The following is a 20,462-nucleotide window of genomic DNA, read 5'->3' as shown; positions in this document are numbered from 1 at the left end:
ATATCTCCCCAAAATTAAAAGATTAGCTGTGTCATGCCAAGCTGCCAACATCATCACACAACCAAAGAGTAAATACAGTAAAAACATTATGCATTAACACATTTATCATTGGGAGCTTAATCCTAAAATCTTCACGTCATGTAAACAGCATCACATACCCTCCGAGTGTTATCTCTATATCGAGGACCCGGCTCAAAATCATCCTGCAAAACAATATTGGCAAACACATTTTCAGTTACATACAGTCTGCAGAATCCCTCTATTAATAAAGGCATTACATCATGCAGCATTTACACTGCTCTCCCAGGCACCTTATCCATCACCTCTCTTATGAGCTAAGAATTATAGAACCACCACCAATGACGGCTCATTCCTAAAACCGTCACCCCATCTAAACAATAACACATACCCTCCTAGTGCTATCTGCGTATGAAGATGCCACCTCAAAATCATCCTGCAAAAGAAATTGGCAAACATGTCCAGTCTAATAATGCCTGAATGACACTTCTAAACTGCAACAAGGCCAGTGTAGCACCCGAGCTCCATGCTATGGCTCCATGCTCATGTAATATGTACATTTATGTAGCACAGCATTAACAGTCATAAGTAGTTTGTTGAGTCACACATAATATCGTTCTGTGTGAGACAATTTAAGCCTGAATGCATTAAAATATGATCACTTTGTATTAACATTATAAGAATACCATCTCTATCATCTGCCCAGCACCAGTATGATTACACCTCACTCTCAAAAACTTTAAATGGCATCACGTACCCTTCTTCTATAATCTCTGTTTGGAGGAGCCATTGCAAAATTATCCTGAAAAATAATAATAATATAAAAATTAATACAAAAAAAAGCTCCTGAAATACATGCACAATGTGGTTTGGCAATAACTTGCTGAAATAAGCAAGGCTGTCTTTTAAAGCACATTATCTGGGTTTGGCATTGGTTGCTTCACAAAAAAAAAATAAAAAAAAATAAAAAAATCATTTTTGTGTACAATACAATCATGAACACTGACTGTTAAATTGTGTTCTTGTAGTGAGATAAATGTTCCTCTCTGTTATTGAACCTGAAGGATGCAATATCTCCCCAAAATTCAAAGATTAGCTGTGTCATGCTAAGCTGGCATCAGGCCTGACTATGTTTTTTTGTCTTTATGGGCTACAGAATTAACAGCAATTTAGTTTTTGTGTCGCACACAGACAACATCACACAAGCAAACAGTAAATAAAGTAAAAACATTATGCATTAACACATTTATCCTTGGCAGCTTAGTCCTAAAATCTTCACGTTATGTAAACAGCATCACATACCCTCCTAATGTTCTCTCTATATCGAGGATCCGGCTCAAAATCATCCTGCGAAGCAAAATTAGCAAACACATGTTTAGACTATAGGACCCTTTTATATTATCAAGAGGAGGGTTCTATTTTAGTTTAGCAACTAGACTTTTTGCAATGTATTCATGATTGTGTAACATAGGCAGATTGTAGTTTGCTAACATCTTGCTAAAATAAGCAAGGTCTTCCATTAAAAAGCATCATCTCAATGATGGCATGCATTGCCACACCTGAGAAGCTAGCATTTGAACTCTAAATGGCTCCTTCCTTTTTAACATGATGGTATCGGCCTCCAACAGGAATGTTAAAGTTTAACTCTGTCACCAGCAGGAATGACTCATGTTCACTGTCTTTATGCACTGTAACACAAGGAGTCATAATTTCTTTGAGGTGTGACACATAAATAGCCTCATACACTAAACGCAATGTTAACCTCCTAAGACCCGAAGTCTTTCATGACATGCATTTAAATGTTTTCTTTGCTATTTGGGTTTATTGGGACCTGATGAATGTAAAAACAAAGAATTACCAGATTTTTTTTTTACCTAATTTTTCTTTTTAAGAAAAATGAGATCCACATATGAGGACATTGGTTTTAAATTTCAATAGAACAGTGGCAGTATAATGTCCTCGTAAGTGCATATCAGGCCCTTGTAGAGAAAAATTAAGTATTTTGGTCTAGACATCCCAAAATGTGATGTCCACATATGTGGACACCGGGTCCTAGGAGATTAAACATTATGTAATGCTAAAATGATCATTGGCACCTTTTTCATTGTGTCTTTTGTCAGCTCAGGATTATGAAACCACCATCAATATCACAATAACTCATTGCTAAAACCTTCACCCCATGTGAAGAATATCACATACCCTCCTACTGTTATCTGTGTATGAAGATTCCACATCGAAATCATTCTGCAAAACAAAAATTGGCAAAGACATGGTCTGTTAGACACAGTCTACAGGGTCCTTCTAACAATATCAGAAAGAAAGATCTGCACTAAAACCAGCCCAGTTTAGCACTTGGCATTTTTGATATAGAGTCATGCTTGTGTCCTTTGTTATTTCAGCATTGTCTTGCTGAAATAATTTAAGACTTTCTTGAACCCGCCTTGAATATTATCTGTGAGAAGAATCCACATCAAAACCATCCTGCAAAAACAAATTGGCAGCCATGTTCTATCAGACAAAGTTCAAGCAGGCAAAGTTTAGCTCCTGGACTCTTTATTTAAGGCCTCTTGATCTTGTAATATGTGCAGAATTTGGTTTAGCATTTAATGGGCATAATCATGATGGTGGGATATGTTCCTCTAAAACCTAGATATGTTGTTCAGCATTGGTGGGGCCGTCACAGATATACACTTATACAGTGCAATACCATCATGAATGATAACTTGAACTGTATGCCGATCACAAGATGGAAGGTTTCCGTTTCATTTAGCCTGAAGGTACAGCACCCAAAGGGAGTCTTAGTGCGGTTCTGAAAAATGAGCAGCAGGCCTAAATTGGGTTCACTGTCCTTATGTACTACTAAATTAACAGCAATAACTAGAATGCAGGGCCTCACATAAACAGCATCTTGCATTAAAATATTCTATTGAAACCTCATGCATTAAACCCATGATCTTTGGCACCATGCCCATCCCCTCTATTATCTTTATAAGAAGACCACACCGTACCATCTACGCACACATGGTCATTCCCGAAAAGTTTCAATTTGTCTAAATGACATCACGTACCCTTATTCTGTTATCTCTGTATGGAGGAGCCATCGCAAAATTATCCTGAAAAATAAGAATGTGCAGAATGTGGTTTGGCATCGTCTTGGTGAAATAAGCACGTCCCTCCTTTAAAAGGAATGATGTGGATCGCTCTAAAACCTATACATATTATATTGTAATCCAATGCTGTCACAGAAACAGCTTTTTAAAACGATTTGTTTTTAATGAGATTGATAGTTCCTCTCTTAATTAACCTTGAAAAACATTGGGTTAAGCAGAACTTCAAAGTTTACCATTGTCCTACTAAGCTAACAGCCAGCTTGACTTTGGTTAACTGCCTTTGTGTACTACAGAATTAACAGTCACATTTACTTTTCTGACAACCAGACAGTTAGTAAAACCAGTATGAACATGATTATCACTGACAGCTTATTCATTGCTTTCATCCGTTATAAGAACACCATAGCCATTGTCATTCACAATACTTCCACCACCTCTGATTAATATCACATACCCTCCGAGTGTTATCTCTGTATTGAGGACCCGGCTCAAAATCATCCTGCAAAACAATATTGGCAAACACATTTTCAGTTACATACAGTCTGCAGAATCCCTCTATTAATAAAGGCATTACATCATGCAGCATTTACACTGCTCTCCCAGGCACCTTATCCATCACCTCTCTTATGAGCTAAGAATTATAGAACCACCACCAATGACGGCTCATTCCTAAAACCGTCACCCCATCTAAACAATAACACATACCCTCCTAGTGCTATCTGCGTATGAAGATGCCACCTCAAAATCATCCTGCAAAAGAAATTGGCAAACATGTCCAGTCTAATAATGCCTGAATGACACTTCTAAACTGCAACAAGGCCAGTGTAGCACCCGAGCTCCATGCTATGGCTCCATGCTCATGTAATATGTACATTTATGTAGCACAGCATTAACAGTCATAAGTAGTTTGTTGAGTCACACATAATATCGTTCTGTGTGAGACAATTTAAGCCTGAATGCATTAAAATATGATCACTTTGTATTAACATTATAAGAATACCATCTCTATCATCTGCCCAGCACCAGTATGATTACACCTCACTCTCAAAAACTTTAAATGGCATCACGTACCCTTCTTCTATAATCTCTGTTTGGAGGAGCCATTGCAAAATTATCCTGAAAAACAATTTTTTAAACACATGAACACAAAAAAGCTCCAAAATACATGCACAATGTGGTTTGGCAATAACTTGCTGAAATAAGCAAGGCTGTCTTTTAAAGCACATTATCTGGGTTTGGCATTGGTTGCTTCACAAAAAAAAAAAAAAAAATCAAAAAAAAAAAATCATCATTTTTGTGTACAATACAATCATGAACACTGACTGTTAAATTATGTGCTTGTAGTGAGATAAATGTTCCTCTCTGTTATTGAGCCTGAAGGATGCAATATCTCCCCAAAATTAAAAGATTAGCTGTGTCACACTAAGCTGCCAAAATCATCACACAACCAAAGAGTAAATACAGTAAAAACATTATGCATTAACACATTTATCATTGGGAGCTTAATCGTTAAAATCTTCACGTCATGTAAACAGCATCACATACCCTCCTAATAATCTCTCTATATCGAGGATCTGGCTCAAATTCATCCTGTGAAGCAAAATTGGCAAACACACATTACTCTGCAGGGTCCTTCTAATAAAACCTCAAATGAAAGTTATAAAAAGGGTCAGTTTTGTGCCTGGTCTCTGATGACAGAGTCATGGTTATGTAACATTTACAGAGTGTAGCGTGCGATCAACTTGCTTTAATAACAAGAGGCTTTCTTTAAAAGTCATGATCGGGATGGTTGCTCCAAAACTTGCATATATAATGTATCATTGGAGCTGCTCTCACAGATGTGTGGATCAACCATACTGTATGTAATAGCACCATCATGAGTGCTGGCTTTTCAACAGCGCACTGATAATGAGATCAATGGTTCATTTCATATTCAGCAAGAAGGACCCAGCATTCAGAAGGTCCAAAGCTTGTTGTGTCACACCTAAGCAGCCTCGTAGAGCTGAAATGTATTATGCAATAACACCAGCACTACTGGCATTTTATCCATAACCTTTACTATTTGCTGAAGACACCAGAACCATCATAAACCCACCACAGCCTAAAGCCGTTCTAAACATGATCACATACTCTACTAGTGTATTTTCTGTAAGGCTGATCCAGCTCAAAATCATCCTGCAAAACAACCCCCCCCCCCCCCCCAAAAAAAAAAACAAAACAAAAAACATGCTCAGTTTACAGACTCTTTCCCAGAACAGGTCAGGTCAGCACCTGGACTCTTTAAGAAGAGAGTCCTGCTCGTGTAATATGTGAGGAATGCCGTGCATTATTTTGCTGAAATAAGCAAGGGCTTTCTTAAAAAAAAAAAAAAAGGCATCATCAAGATTGTGTCATGTGTTGCTCTGAAATATGTTTTTGTTCTTCAGCATTACTGGTGCTTTGAAAGACGTGGGGATTACTCCTGCACTAATGCACTCCATCATGATTGCAAGCTTTTGAACTGTGTGCTGATAACAAGATGGATGGTTTCTCTCTTATTTAGCCCGAAGGTACAGCACCCAAAAGGAATTTTAAGTTTTTCCAGTTTAGCTCAGTCAAACCTTCTCCCCATCTTAAAAAAACATCACATACCCTCCTAGTGTTAACTCCGTATGGAGGATCCAGCTCAAAATCATCCTGCAAAATGAAATCGGCAAACACGTTTTGTTAGACACCGTCTACAGGGTCTTTCTGGTAATACCTGAAATAAAGACTTTTGAACTGTACGCTGATAAAACGATGGATGGTTCCCATCTCATCTAGCCTGAAGGTACGGCACCCAAAAGGAATTTTAAAGTTTAGCTCTGTACTGCTCTGTCACCTGCAGACTCATGTCTTTATGCACTGCATTATGTAGTGACATAAGAGTCATGATTTGATTTGTCACACATAAATAGCCTCATACGCCTAAACACAATGTTAATGTTAAACATTATGTAATGCTATAATTATCACCGGCAGCTTATCCACCATCTCTTTTATCAGCTAAGGATTATCAAACCAACACCAATAATATCATAACACCTCATTTCTAGAAACCTTCCCACCAACTAAACAATATCACATACCCTCCTACTGTTATCTGTGTATGAAGATTCCACCTCAGAATCATCCTGCAAAACAAAATTGGCAAATACATGGTCTGTTAGACACAGTCTACAGGGTCCTTTGAATAGTGCCACCAAGTAAAATTACTGAAAACATTCTGGTAGCTCACTGCCCAGACTGTCCTGTATTTATAAAACAAAGTTTTGGTTATTCATAGATTTTTTTAAAAGTTGGTTATAGATAAATATTTTAAAAAGAAAAATTAGTAGTAGATAGAAAAGCTCCTTTTTTTTTTTTTTTTACTAATATTTAACAGTTTATGTCTTACGTAACTGCTTTGGTGTAGTGAGAATGGCAATGGTGAAAGTCTTTAAGCTGTAAAACTTATGAAAATACAGTTAAAAGTTTCCTTCACATTTTCCAAAGCCAGATTAGATTGGAGTCTTTGCTAGGCCATTTCTGCCCCCCTCGCCTTATGTTTAACATCGCTTCTCTATAAAACTGTAAAATATCCTGCACCTTTAGTGGTGCCTACACAGTGGGGGGGGCTTACCCATGCTGTGCGCATCATGAGTGACGCTTGAACTGTACCACTTATGCACAGCTATGAGAATACCATTAACTACCCAACGCTAATACTACAGCACCATCATTTCAAAAGCACCACTGCATATCCTCCTAGTGTAATCTCTGTGTGGAGAGTCAAAATCATCCTGCAAAACAATATTGGCAAACACGCCCTCAGTTGCAAAGTCTACAGGGGTCTCTCTTTTAATAAAGACATTACAGGATGGAGCAGTCTCTCAGCTGTGATCATACATCAATGCTCACACTGCAAACTTAGCAGCAACCCAGCTCACGCGGTGCATCAAAGCTCCTCGTCCCATCCCCCGTCAGAAGGGGGGGGGGGGGGGGGGGGGGGCTGATGTGAAGCTACAGGAATCCGCCCCCGCGCAGTACAGTATCCCATGTCCACAAACCGACCCACAACATGAGCACAAGTTGCAGCGCACAGAGAGGAGTTAGAGATGAGGTGGGAAAGGGAGAGATGATGATATTGAAACATCCCTCAGAAAGATGCACACATGTGGTTAGAGGACTGAGGTGGACAGAGGTGGATGGATGTAAAAATTAAGATTAAAACAACTACTTACCAGTTTTGGGCTCTTCTTTGCAGGTGCCACTCCTGTGAAGCCAGACAGAGAAACAGAAGGAAAAAAAAAGAGAAAGAGAAAAATGTTACCAAAGGAGTTAGAACATTTATTTCACATTAAAATAAAGGGGAAATTTAAAAAAAGACATGGGTGGGGGAAAAAAGATTAACGCAGACTCCCCAACATTGTCACAACAGAGCAAATCTAGCTCTCGTCTCATTCTCTTTCCTTTCCTCTCTTTCCCTGCTTGATTTCATTCGCTCGCCCCTCCGTGGCTTACGTTTTGGAGGAGGGGGGGTGTGGGGGAGGTGGGGAGCAGGCAGCGCGATCTATCTGCATCGCTGCCTCGGCCAGCGTTTTGGCTTGACTGGTGCGGCAGAAGAGCGCGGCCAGCGCCGGGGGGCTAACCCAGCGCTCCCGAGACCCTGGCTACCCAACGGAGGCGCGCACAAGTGAGCGTGTGTTTGAGGGAGGACGAGTGAGAGTTAAGGGGAAAGACAGGATCCTGGAAAGCACCTAAAGCGAATAAAAAGAAGATTGTCAAAGAGGAGAAAAGCAAGCTTTGCTCCGGAGTTCCTGGCCGTAGCATTACCCATGGAGAAGGAGTCCAAGATATTGAACATTAAATTATAGGCAACCGTCAGTTCCCCTCTTACTGAGACCATCTTCCTGTGTCCGCTGAGCACCGCACTCCGCTGTCAAAGGCTCCAACATCTATAGGCAGTTGGCGCGTCCTCCCAGTCTTTCCCTTCCCTGCTGCCTTTTCCTTTTTTCCCTGTCCCTGTTCCTTTCTCTCTCTTCCTCTCTCTCTCTCTCTTACTTCACTGCACACTGTCCTCCCTCCCTCCCTCCCTTTTCTTCCCTCAGCATCATCACCCTCCCTCCCTCTTCTTCTTCTGTACGCTCCATCCCAGCCTCCCCTCCCACCCCCACATGCTGGTAAACATCTACGCAGCTACACATGCACTCTCACAGGCAGGCTTCTGACACAAATCAAGGTGTGCTTATGACAGCCACGCTGCTTCTGCCCAAGTGAGCAGTGACCAGAAAATATCGTTTGCAGCAAGATCGTTGTACCCGACAAAGCGCGCGCACAGACGGAAAAGACTGACAGATTACTGAAATACCAACACAGCTCAGCTCCGACCAGGTAAATGCGCTCCTTAAACACATCGCTCCCTCGGCTCTGCGTGAAAAAAGCAGCAGTGTGAAGTCACGGATATGAGAACGCGTGGAGGAGTGCGTGAAAGAAAGAAAATACAAGAAGTGTGGTTTTATTTCCCTCTACAACGTTACAGTTCAGCAGCGAGTGGAGTGCTGGCCAAACACAAGCTCCTCTGACATACAAAAGATGTGTTAAAGCACGCACAAGAGTAGGCTGTGCTTCATCTGCGAAAATGGGCCACTACTGTGTGTCAATCCTTTAGGGAAGATGAGAGGATAACATCTCACACACACACACACACACGCACACGCACACGCGCTCTTGTCTTCTTTATCTCTCAGACATCTGGGTTCATTCACAACTGACAGCTCCAGCTGTGTTGCGTCTGCAGTTCTTCCTTCTTTCCCCGCTACTCCCCTTTTCAAATCGATAGGAATCGTTCATTCAGAAGTGCGAAACAATCTGATATAAAAAAAAAAAAGTTAAAAAAAAAGGATGCATACTAGACATAATCCCACTGAATCCCAAGGTTTTCTCTTTGGACCGAGGAGGCTGTCAGTCAAGGACTCAGGACAGTGTTTTACTATCCTTCATCTGTCCACTGCAATTGATCTGCCGCTGCTCCCTCTCAGTGCCTCTTAGCGGCTCTGCAGCCACACAAAATTCAGAATTTCATAATGTGCAGCACATGTTTTTTGCTTGCTTATTTTGATTAACAGCTTTAAAAATTGAAAGACAAACTGAATATGTTTGTTATTTAAACAATAACAACATGACAGGCGTTCATTTTTGTGCTTGCAAGCTGCATAGCGATATTTCTAGTCTTTTAATGATGCTGTACTCTAATTAGTTGCAAGATACTCCACTAGGTGTTTTGACAAGCGTGCCACAACTTCCTCAGTCTTTTGTTGCCTTCGACTCAAACCTCACTTGAACATCAAATTCCAGTTTAATAGACTGAAATCTGCAAGTGCATGAATTCCATTTAGAGTTTATGCTTTTGTTTAATATTCCAACTTTTTGGAGAAACTACATCGGATAGGAAAACCTGAGATAAATCAATTATTGAAATAAATGTCGGTTTCAATCATAAAGCAAATAAAAACAGGGAAAACACAACTGTGCAAAGGTTAGCTTTACATCTGTGTGCGTCTCTCAGATCAGAAGGGATTGTGAATGTTTGGGCCAACTTCCGGTCCTAATTACACACACGAGGAGGGAAAGAGCATTTTTAGACAGGTGGGCAATTTGGCCTGGCCGGCAGACTGACAGCCTGAGTGAGAGAGCTCAGCTAAATCCTCAGCGCCTCCAGCTCTCAAATAATGGACCAGAACCACTGTGGGCCCTTTTGCTCATTTTACTCTGCTTAACAAATCTTAAACACAAGTGGCACGAGACTCTTTCGTAAGAGCCAATAATCCAACTACTAGGATTTTTCTTTTTTATGATTGAAGATATCAACAGAGCGGCGTGAATTTCAAAGACAGGAAAGTAATGAACTCTACTGCATCTTTGAGGACTGTGACAGATTAATTTAAGTAGCTTGAAGTAATACTTTTGTTTGATTGCCAGAGGAAATAAAACACCTGAAGTTGAGGGAAGATGACTTGGTTTTCTTTTCATATGAACACCCTGAGTTTACCACAACAAAGAATTTTAGGCAAAAACTAGCACAGTTTAAAGTAAGAACTGTTACTAACAGAATCAATATATAAAAATCGAAGCACTGACACACCAAGTCAAAATCTGTGTGCAAAAAATTCAGCAAAACAAGCTGCCAAAGGTGGGTACAGTCTGACAAAAGGCAGTACACCTTGTACACGACCCTGCAACAGATAGGAACTGTTGCACCAACCTGGCAACCCAGCAGTTACTAAACGGAAGCCATTACTAAGCAGATTATGTTGTCTGTCCACAGTGCGTGTCTGTGTGTATGTGCTACTAGGTCTCGGCGAGGAGTGATGGCTTCCAACAGGCAGGTCCATCTGTCACCGTGGCGACAGTGCCTGGTGACCGTGGGGAACTGACAGATGGTCTCTAAGCAACGCTTGTTGTGGTGAGCTGCTTTCTGCTGTACATTGAAGGAGTGAAAAGCTCATATCAGCCGTGTCCATCGGCATCCTGAGTGTGACAGTCATGCTAAGTGCAGCGTTACTGAGGATCCTTCTATGTGTGCCTGTGTGTAAATAGAGAAATTACAAGTGCCAGTGTGGCTAAATAGCAAAGAGGACCAGGTTGAACAGGTTAAAAAAAGAAAACGCAGTGGAAGGTAACAGGTTTTCTTATGGGGAAAGAAACTGTCCTTTTTTCCCTCTTTAAATTAAAAATGGTGAACTGGGGAGTGTTTCTCTTCTAGAACTTTAAATCTGGGGTGAAATCCCCTCCTCCCACAAATGCACACATCCGCCCAGGGGAGACCCCAGCGCAAATTATCTGCGGAGCATTGTCATGGAAACAAAAAGATGGTGCAATGTTGGAGATTTACGACTCGCCCAGTGGCTACAGAGGTGTGAAGACATGGGAGATTGGTATGGGCTCGGAGAGCGAGAAAGGCTCACTTCGTCCCCGCCGTGCAACAAGCAATGATTCACCAACTCGAGCCCCTAGCGAGCCAAAAAAACGAGCAGAGGTGAATCGTGGGCACCCGGTGGGCAGGCTGCTCCCACGATCATTGCTTTTCTGAACTGCAATGCTGTTCGTTATGGTGCCACTGGAACGTTCAGTCAGCAGAATTTTTAATGCGAAGTGGGCAAAAATACAACACTTCCTGCCCATACAGTGAATTGATTTCCTGCTTTAGTCTGTGCAGGGAGCCATCATCAGCGTTTATCTCTTTCTAATGGCTGTGAAGAAGACTGGAGACACTAAACGAGTCTTATGAATGTGCGTGCCGGTAACTCTGAGTTTGTTTATGTGGGTTATGCAGTTTCACATAATTGTGTTCCCGTCTATCAGTGTGCGCCCTTAAAGAAAACAGATCCGTGGAGTGCTTTTTGACAGGAGGCACTTACAAGCCATCAGTGCACTTGCCCACCATTACGCCAATAAGAGCCATCTACAGTGACAACGACCCACTTGGTGTTTTTACCTTCATACCTTCCTTAATCCTAAGGTTACCCTCCTTATGTTCCTTGCATGCTGATGGAAAACACATAGGGAAACTTGTATTTAAACTGTGATTGTCTTTAAGGGTACATGAAGTCACCTGCATGCTGCATAGAGATAAATAAGGGGATTTTGCCCTCTTGCTATAACACCAAGGCTTCGATTACAGTCTTTTGTGGACCCGGACATGCTGGAGACACCACATCTCCTGTAACTTCTCTGACGTCCGTTACCTGGTTAGCAGGCACGCGGATGTTTTCACTGACCCTTGTGGTCGCTTTCAAATGAGGAAATTTACATCACTCGGTCCCAAGTGAACTCTAGTGGACTTGTGAATGCTGTTTCTAGGATGATTTGTAAGTGAATGCTAATAGAGTTTTCCAAGGAGCCATGCAGTTAATCTAAAGTCTTGGACACGTCTTTGGGCCCCTCATTTATTCAAAGGAAATAAAAGAAAGTAACTTTACAGGCAGCGGGGGTTCATCAAATACTTTGACACATGAAATAATTTAAACCTCTTGGCTGTTTCACTCCTGTAACCCGTTGCTTGCTACGGAGAGAAAGGGTCCATATCTCACTTTGAGAGCAGAGACGCAAGAGGCCTGATTGCCAAGCAGGGACTGTTGTGTCACTGATGATTGATGAGTCATGAAGTAGAGGGAAAGAGAGGAAAAGACAGAGAGCAGAGCATCATGGGGGTTTCTACACTGCTCTTTCATCATCTCTCTGATCCTCTGACATCGTTCCTGCCACCAATTTTTTCCCCTTCTCCCCTCATCCACTGCGGCTCCAGTTAATTAAAGGAAAAGCCTAAAGCCTTGCCCCTACGGTAAGGGACTCCATGGGCTCTGTTATGCTTTACGGGTTTTTTGCTGGCTTGTTTTTAGGCCTTTTGTCCCCTTAGAGGAAATGGTCGGAGCAAATCAATGCAAAGTTGTTTTCACTGATTAGATTTATCCTATAATTAAACCTTTCCACAGTGGTTTAAGAGGTGTCTTTCAGCATGACAATGTCCTCATCCATAGAGCTCGAGGAGGTTACTGAATAGTTTGCAGACTATGATGCAAATGCTGGTAATCACATGATATACCTTTTACAGTCACCTGATCTCAATTCAATTAAATACCATTGAGTGACTTAACACGTGTTGCACAGCATTGTCCACCACCATCAAAACACCAAATGGGGGAATTGATTGATACACTGTATTAGTGGTTATTTAATGCTTTAAAAATAAGAAATTCAGTAACCTATTTTGTTCTGGACATAAACTGCTGTGGATGCTGGGAGGAGGCGGCACTGAGACAAGAGCACGCAGAGCAGAAGGGAGAGAATTTTCTCCTCTAATGTTAATTTAATTGGAATACCAGAGGAAAGCGCCATCAGAACATATCAACAGCCAAGGCATGTTGTTTTTAATTTGTTGGAAGAAAGTTTTAATTTGTTGAAGCTTCCGAATCAAGAACGTCACAAAAGCCACTGTATCCAAACCTTTATTATTAACCTTATGATATTTTTGTCCTTCTTCTTATTACTAGGACATCAAGCAGAGCTTTAATAATCCCTCTCAAAGAAAAAAACTACCAAGAAATACATGGAACTGTCAGCTTAACGACATTCAAATTACCATTTTCATTATTTCATTGTAATTAGTATAACAGATTTCCACATTTCCAAAACTGTCCCTTGTATCTGGGCTTCTCCACTGTTCACACAGTCACTTTAGCATTCACCTTGACCACAGTGGTGTTGAGAACTCCCTTTTTATGAGCCAGTTTAAAGTATTGTTTTCCTAAGTCGTTCCTCTATTAACACCTCCGGTTTCCACCATTCTTCCGCCTCCCCCTAGCCCGTGCTGCCAAGCTGCTTCCTGAGCGAAATGTGGGTAAAACCTACGCTTACATTATGTTGTCAGATTACAAGTAACAAGCTGTGTCTGTGCTGTTAGTCGATTACTCACACCCTCATCGGGCCTGCTTGTTTGCAACCCTATGCTCATTTGCGCTGCCATTAGTAAACTACATTAGGTTATTATTGAGCTGAAGTGGCTGCGCCTGTGTTTATAAATTTACACTGTGTTAATAGATTACCCGGAGGACTTTCCACTCCCATTGCTCCCATTTGCCCTGCTTAGTGAATCAGGCCCTTAATGTAAGTTGATTTTTCCTTTAATTTGTCATCCAGAGGTACGTATCCTTCCCCCTTCATGTACATTGGTATGACCAGTTTGCTGCTAGCCCAGCGCGCATTACCGTGCATTCCTGCCTAGATTTTCAAACAGGTAAAAAATGAAAGAAAATAATGCAACTCTGCATCCATGCTGAGACAAATAGACGTATTTTTTTTTCCTGAGCTGACTAATGACACGAGCTGCCGGAGCTGCTAGGAAGCTATGTTTCAGAAAAACTGCACCGAAACTAGTTTTCACTGACAAACAGCTATACAACAGGTGTATGCACTCCTATGGACAAAAGAGAGTGGGGTAATGGAAATTAGCATCTATGCAACGGCAAGACATCAGGGGCCAAAATGAATTATGCTGGTGCATCAGTGGGGGAAAGAGAAGACAGGCAGGGGAAAATGAGCCCATTACAGGAGTGTAATTAGACAAATGAAAGCACAATGGATTAGGAAACCTGACTGAGGTAATAAATCATTCCTGCGCGCTTATAGGAAGTACATGAGTGTCAAGTGTCTAAAACCCACTATTTAACCTACGAAGCACTGTTAAAGTGTCTCCACGCTGACCCATAGCTCTTCCTCCAAATCTATTAAATGAGGGAGAGAGGCAAGTGAGAGGGGGGGCATACTGTTGCACGCAGCGGCTTTAACGAGTTCGCTTCTTCGTGCGCTAGTCCTCAGGGATTGGCTCCCATCTTTACGTGGGCGAGCAGATGTGAATCTCCATCCTGGCAGTGGGGGAACAGAAACGGAAAAGGAGGGACGGAGGGGCGGAGGAGAGGTGGATTTCCACCAATTAAGGCTGAACCAGAGACTTTCTGCCTTTAATCTATAATTGGATGCATGATCATGAGACTGGCTGAGTGAATGCCTGTAAGCAAGCAGCGTTTGGTTGGAAGGAGAGAGACACAGAGAGAGAGAGGGAAGCAAAGAAAAGACGTATGTGTATTATAAGCAAAGCTGACATCAGGACCCCAATTAGAGGCCAGTGTGCTTTGCTGCTACTGGTGGAGTGATCCTGATTGAGACAGCAGTGAAGAGAGTGTGAGCAGGACAGTAATTAAGGCACCATGACTAGAGCCTTAGATGATGTGCTCCCCAGAGTGTAAATGTAAAAAAAAGAAATACACATGACAATCGAATGATGAGCAACACACACACACACACACACACACACACACACACACACACACACACACACACACACACACACACACACACACACACACACACACACACACACACACACACACACACACACACACACAAAATGTGCAGCCTAAACATGCTTAAAGACTCTAAAGGATGGGAAACGTGTGGGAGGAAGGGATACACAGTGGGACACTGTAAGCTTTGATGGAGAAAAAGGGACCCAGGTATTCGCTCATTCTCTTAAACTGATTTAGCCAGCCATAAGATCTAAACAAAGTCTACTCATCAATCCTGCCACAAAAAGGCCATAGGAAAAAATGATTTGTCCAGTGAGAACACATTGGAGATGCGATCAAAAATGGTGCTAAAGCAAACATTCAGCGAATCAGCAGAGAATTAATTAGGGGAAAATGAATTGTCAACTATTTTGTTAACTTCAAAGTGTCATTGCTCAAGTTATTTATCAAGACAATAAACATCAATAATCTGTGTCTTCCAGTATTGGAAAGGTCAGAATTTGCTTTGATAAAATTGAAAAAAATGATCAAAAGCAAGCTACACCTCACATCACGCTACTAGATTGGCGCTACATCATGCTCACATACCAGTATCCCTAAAAGAGCTGGAATTTAGTTTTTGGGTTTCATGTGGTTTATTCTTGACTAGCTAGCACCCAGGAGAGAACCACTGCTGTGCACCGGGTATTTTTAGTTGTCTTTGTGAGTTTATTCTGCAGGCTGCTGTCTGTTTAAATGAAAACTCATTATATATTGATTTCAGATTCACGGCCAGAAAAAACATCTGAGGATGTCTGCTTTATTTCCAGGAAACTTAAACTTACATTTTCTTTCCTTCTTTTTTGATAACTTTTATTCTTGCATAGACTTCATAGCTTCACAGCTCTCAGAATTCAATTGTTGGAAAGACATGAGATTTCTCAGTACTAATGTCAACATGACTGGAGTATTGTCATGAGAATTTCTGATGTCTTGCTTTTAGGAGCAGAAACATGAAAATCAACATAAAATGCAGTCCAAAGTCACAAAGACTGATTTAATTTGGAAAAAAAAAGTTTAGATGAAGAAGGTGAAGAACTAATCTAATTTGTACCTTTGCTGTCCTATTTCTACGTTAAAAGTTAGATATCTGATGTTGGAGCCATCAAGTCAGCGGATCACTTTCTAATAATAATCTGAAGGAAATGTGTTAGTTTCCTGCTTTTGTATCCACCCTTTTGTAAAAACTCTAGTGCAATAAAAGCCACCATAAAGCGCATTCAGTAATGTTGGTTCGCTTACAATGCTCCTCATACTTTATCCATACCATCCTTGTGTTTCCTCCAGTATCATTCTACTGTCATAGTCTGTCTGTGTCGATCGCAGCCAGCCAATGCATTTACAGAAGCCCAATTAAACTGACGTCTGTTTCCTTGACAGCCCATTAAGCTCCTGCCTGAGATGAGATGAGGCCGAATCGCTTTACGTGCTTGTGTACACAAGCGTGATGAGGAAATGCTACTCTCATTACCAAAAGCCAGAGAGGAGGGTAGAGAAGCCGTTTGGTCTGCATAGTTTTTGGAAGGTTTAGCCATTTGTTGAGAAGTCAGACAAACAGACTGTGGCAGAAAAAGATTGAGATACAACTTCAGAAAGAGGAAACAGAAAAAAGATTCCATGCGAGATTACAGTGCGAGCTGCCTGCCATTCATCTGACCAATTTCCCTTGGCAGTTCTGAGCACTTAACCTTATGACGGAGATAAACTGCATGCGTGTACACAGACACACACAAAACCTTTTAGTAACTAGAATTAATAAGCCCTAAAGCAAGCAAAAGGAGAGTCTGGCAGAGAAAATGGTCCAATTACTTGTATCACACGGGGCGTTTAGAGCGGCGGAGGTCTGCGTGTCTGAGGGGGGATTGGAGGGAAAATACTGAAATTCAATCATTTCAGTTTTATCCTATTCACAGTTGCTTTGTTTCCATTTAGTGCTCCTCTGCTACCGTGATTTTCAATCAGAAGCCATGACAAACGCTGAGTGGCGCATGGCGAATTACAGGCATTTACACGCGGCTGCACCATTTTCACAGCACTAACGTTGACCGGCTAGCACCGAATTTTTTTACGTTAAGGGCAAAATGTCGCGGGCTTATATCGAGGCGGAGAGCCAGGTGGGTGGATAAAAGGCATGCCGGCACAATTGGTGGCATCTTCAAAGTGATGATCTTGAACGTGGGACTACACTAAAACCCCAAAACACACTAGACATTCTCTCTCCCAGCAAACACAGCAAAAAGAAACAGAGCAGACTGCAAATGAACAGAGACACAGAGAGAAACTGAGTTTTTCTTTTTGAAAAGGAGCGAGAATATTCATACTCTGACCTCAAAACACCAACTAAACCTGAATTTCTCTCCTCTGTTTATCCCTCTTTCGATACTTCTCCCATTTAACCTTTTAGTCTTCCTTCTCCACTTCCGCCTGTCTTCCATTTCAGGAAAGCAGCTATAACTGGCTTGTCAGAGCCGATAACTGTAAACACCTCGCTCTCTCTTCACACTACACTACACCACATCCTCAAATGTTATTTCAACTTCCTCTGCGGCTCCTTCCTTACCGTAATTATCCTTCTATCTTTCCTCCTTTGCAATCTCTTGTATGCTTCCACCCTCTATTTGCATGAATAAATAAATGTGTGTCAATAAAAGAGCACGGTGAGCGGGAACAGCCTGTAAGGCAGAAGCCTATTATTTTTTTTCTGTCAACAGCATCAAGCAGATGCATGCGAAAGGTTTCTTTTGTTTTGCGCTGCTTCAACATATGGGCACATAACTCAGAAACTGCTGCATTTCTACTTGACACCTGCTCCCAACACGTTCCTCATCTCCATCTGCTGTCACAATTTACTAGACGAATGACAAATTTACCGACACGGCGAGTGAACGCAAAGAGAAGTTAGCCTTCACTCACCTCTTTGCACCAGCATGGTGACCTCACTGCCTTTGGGACACTTGCTGAGCAGGTCAACCACCTGGTTGTGGGACATGCTCTGCACATTTCTCTTGTTCACCTCCACGATGATGTCGCCCTCCCTGAGACCGCGGCAGCGTGGGTAGTCCACGATCTGTTTCACTCTTTGCCCCCCACCCCCGGGACTGTCAGCAATGGTGAATCCGAAGCCCTTGTCTCCTTTCTCCATGTGTACGGTGATGAGCTCTGGCTGCGTTGCGATGGATGAGGCCAGGGTGACTACATCACTAGGGTAGCCATGCTGGGAAGAGGTATCAGAAGCCACCTCTGTGGAGGGGCTGTGGGGTCGGGGGAGGCCGTTGACGGGGACCCCGCTGTTGGTTGGACCATTGTTGTTGTTCTGACTGCCGTGGCTGGACGGCGAATCGTAGCTGTTAGAGGGCTCCTGGCCGTTAACGATGATGGGCTCCTTGTTGTCGAGGATAGCCACTGAGGTAACCAGGCTGGTGTTTGGGTCGTCGGGGTCAAAAGGCAACGGATAGCCACGGCACAGCTCCAAGTTGACCATGGAACCAATTGGAATCGATTGGAAGATCTTCACAACTTGAGCATGGGTGTAGCCGAGCACACAGGTGTCGTTAACACTCACAATCACATCACCTTAAAGGGGTGAGAAAGAATGAAGTCCATTTATTTTTGTCAAGTAGAACATCCATCCATGCATATCCAATTCAGGGTCACCTGATGCAGCTACCCTTTGTTAATAAATACAGGATACTTACCAGTCTCCATCTTGCCATCAAGGGCGGCAGGGCCATCTAGGACTAGGCTCTTTATCTGCAGGAACTCATCTGGCTCATCCCCTCCCACAACAGTAAAACCAAACCCCCTACGACTCTTCTTCAGTTTGGTATTTATGAATGTCCCCTTCAGCTCAGATCGGTTCCTGGTAAAGAAAGGCTTCCCTCCTAAAAACACAGACACAGATAGCTCAGCTTTCACCACATTGGATGCCACAGCAGATACTCAAGAACTGGGTTAAGCAGCAGTTGGATTCAGTTTGCAAAGCCCTGGAGCTACTAAACCTCCTCAGGTAAAGAATTATTGCTACAGTGAAGAGCCTTTGCTCGCTTGTGTCAAACCATCTCTGCGCAACCATCGCAGCAGGTATCATTAAATGCACAACAAATCTTCTCTGATTGGTGTTTGTCTTGAACAGGCAAGGACAACTGTCACTGCTTGACGATTGCTCACATGGTGCAAACAGGTCAAAACAGACCTATTACAATAAAATGATTAATCAGGTTAAAGGGAATGTCTGTCCCGTTTGTAGCAACTGAAAATAAAATAAATTCATAATTATAATAAAGGTCAATCAAATGGACCAATATGGCAAGGCCATGATGATCCACTTGGTAAAAATAAATCCGCTTGGCATCTTTCTTGGCCTTAAGACAACAATTCTGATGGCCAAAGATCCAAACGGGACAATAAAAAAAAAAAAAAAAAAAGTTAAAGGGAATGAACAGAATCATAAGCATCAAGTCAAACTGAAGGCTTAATCCCATTTGGCAACTACATTAAAAGTTCATATAGAAAAGACTGAGTATGGTTGAATGACTTTCTTCAGCACATGCAACTCAGTGAAACATTGAGCAAAACCGGAAATAAGAAGCCCGAGTATAGACATGCAAAGCCTTTAAATCTGAACTCATCTACTGTTATCGCTGCTGGAATCAGTCCATATTAACTTTTTGATAATAATGATCATTTATTACTTATAATTTTAATTTACAACGTGATGATGTGATGGGACAAAAACAGTTTAGACAGGAACTTATTTCAAAATAGTATGACACCACTTCAGCTCTTTGAATGTCTAATATGCAGGCTGCTGTTTGCTTTCACTGGCGGTTTGGCATTTGAAGACACAACAGGCGCACCAGATATCTGTAGCCTGAATAGCAATGACATTGCTTCAGATGAAGGTCACATGACCGTCGTGTTCGCATAAGCGATGTCTCCGGCTTGTTTCAATCAGCTGCTGAAATCTCATCTGAGAAGACATCTGTATCACTCCACACTGGTTGTGAGGGTTTAACTGAGACACATCTATATGAAAAAAATTTGACAGTGATCTTGTGAAAGAACAACTGCTCAAACGACGACAACGACATCTAAACTCGATTCTCTTTTTCTTGACTTTGCTATCTAATTATACGGCATTAAGGATAAAGTTTATCTTTTCTACTAGGAATGAAAAACAAACAGATGAATACACAGGCACAGGCTGAGCTCCGCTTCTCTATTAAAGGACACGATGCATGCCAAACGCACAATACTTCGGATACACAAATGATTGAGGAGATGTTGGCAGAGAAGAAAATAAGAAGAGAGAGGATGATGAAGACTAAAGGAACGTCTGTGTGGTGACCTGCAGCACCACATTAGGTCATGGCAGTGCTACAGCTTACGCATTCAATGAAAAATGCATTACCCTTGGAGTCGGTCTGTGCCCTTG

The 20,462-nt window shown here is 41.9% G+C and overlaps 1 protein-coding gene across 32 annotated transcripts in view; it reads right to left on the bottom strand.

The window, feature by feature from the left end:
- magi1b (membrane associated guanylate kinase, WW and PDZ domain containing 1b) overlaps positions 1-20,462 on the bottom strand; it is a 149,042-nt gene that overhangs the window by 23,281 nt on the left and 105,299 nt on the right. For 12 of the 32 annotated variants that reach the window (XM_085405942.1, XM_085405949.1, XM_085405948.1 and 9 more), the window contains 15 exons: positions 18,724-18,909; positions 17,942-18,601; positions 7,370-7,401; positions 6,236-6,280; positions 5,760-5,804; positions 4,674-4,718; positions 4,200-4,244; positions 3,834-3,878; positions 3,583-3,627; positions 3,087-3,131; positions 2,218-2,262; positions 1,321-1,365; positions 776-820; positions 410-454; positions 159-203 (listed from right to left, as the gene is read on the bottom strand). In XM_085405942.1, coding sequence (XP_085262068.1) covers positions 159-203; positions 410-454; positions 776-820; positions 1,321-1,365; positions 2,218-2,262; positions 3,087-3,131; positions 3,583-3,627; positions 3,834-3,878; positions 4,200-4,244; positions 4,674-4,718; positions 5,760-5,804; positions 6,236-6,280; positions 7,370-7,401; positions 17,942-18,601; positions 18,724-18,909 — 1,418 coding nt within the window. The remainder of the gene's footprint in view (positions 1-158; positions 204-409; positions 455-775; positions 821-1,320; positions 1,366-2,217; positions 2,263-3,086; positions 3,132-3,582; positions 3,628-3,833; positions 3,879-4,199; positions 4,245-4,673; positions 4,719-5,759; positions 5,805-6,235; positions 6,281-7,369; positions 7,402-17,941; positions 18,602-18,723; positions 18,910-20,462) is intronic. The other 20 variants (XM_085405954.1, XM_085405958.1, XM_085405971.1 and 17 more) reach the window with 18 other exon arrangements.

The sequence above is a fragment of the Rhamphochromis longiceps genome, linkage group LG5 (assembly GCF_057381845.1).
Source record: "Rhamphochromis longiceps isolate RC_006_pf linkage group LG5, R_longiceps_female_GT1.1, whole genome shotgun sequence".
Taxonomy (NCBI): domain Eukaryota; kingdom Metazoa; phylum Chordata; class Actinopteri; order Cichliformes; family Cichlidae; genus Rhamphochromis; species Rhamphochromis longiceps.
Note: the sequence above shows the minus strand (reverse complement) of the source record. Positions and strands in the feature narration are given on the sequence as shown.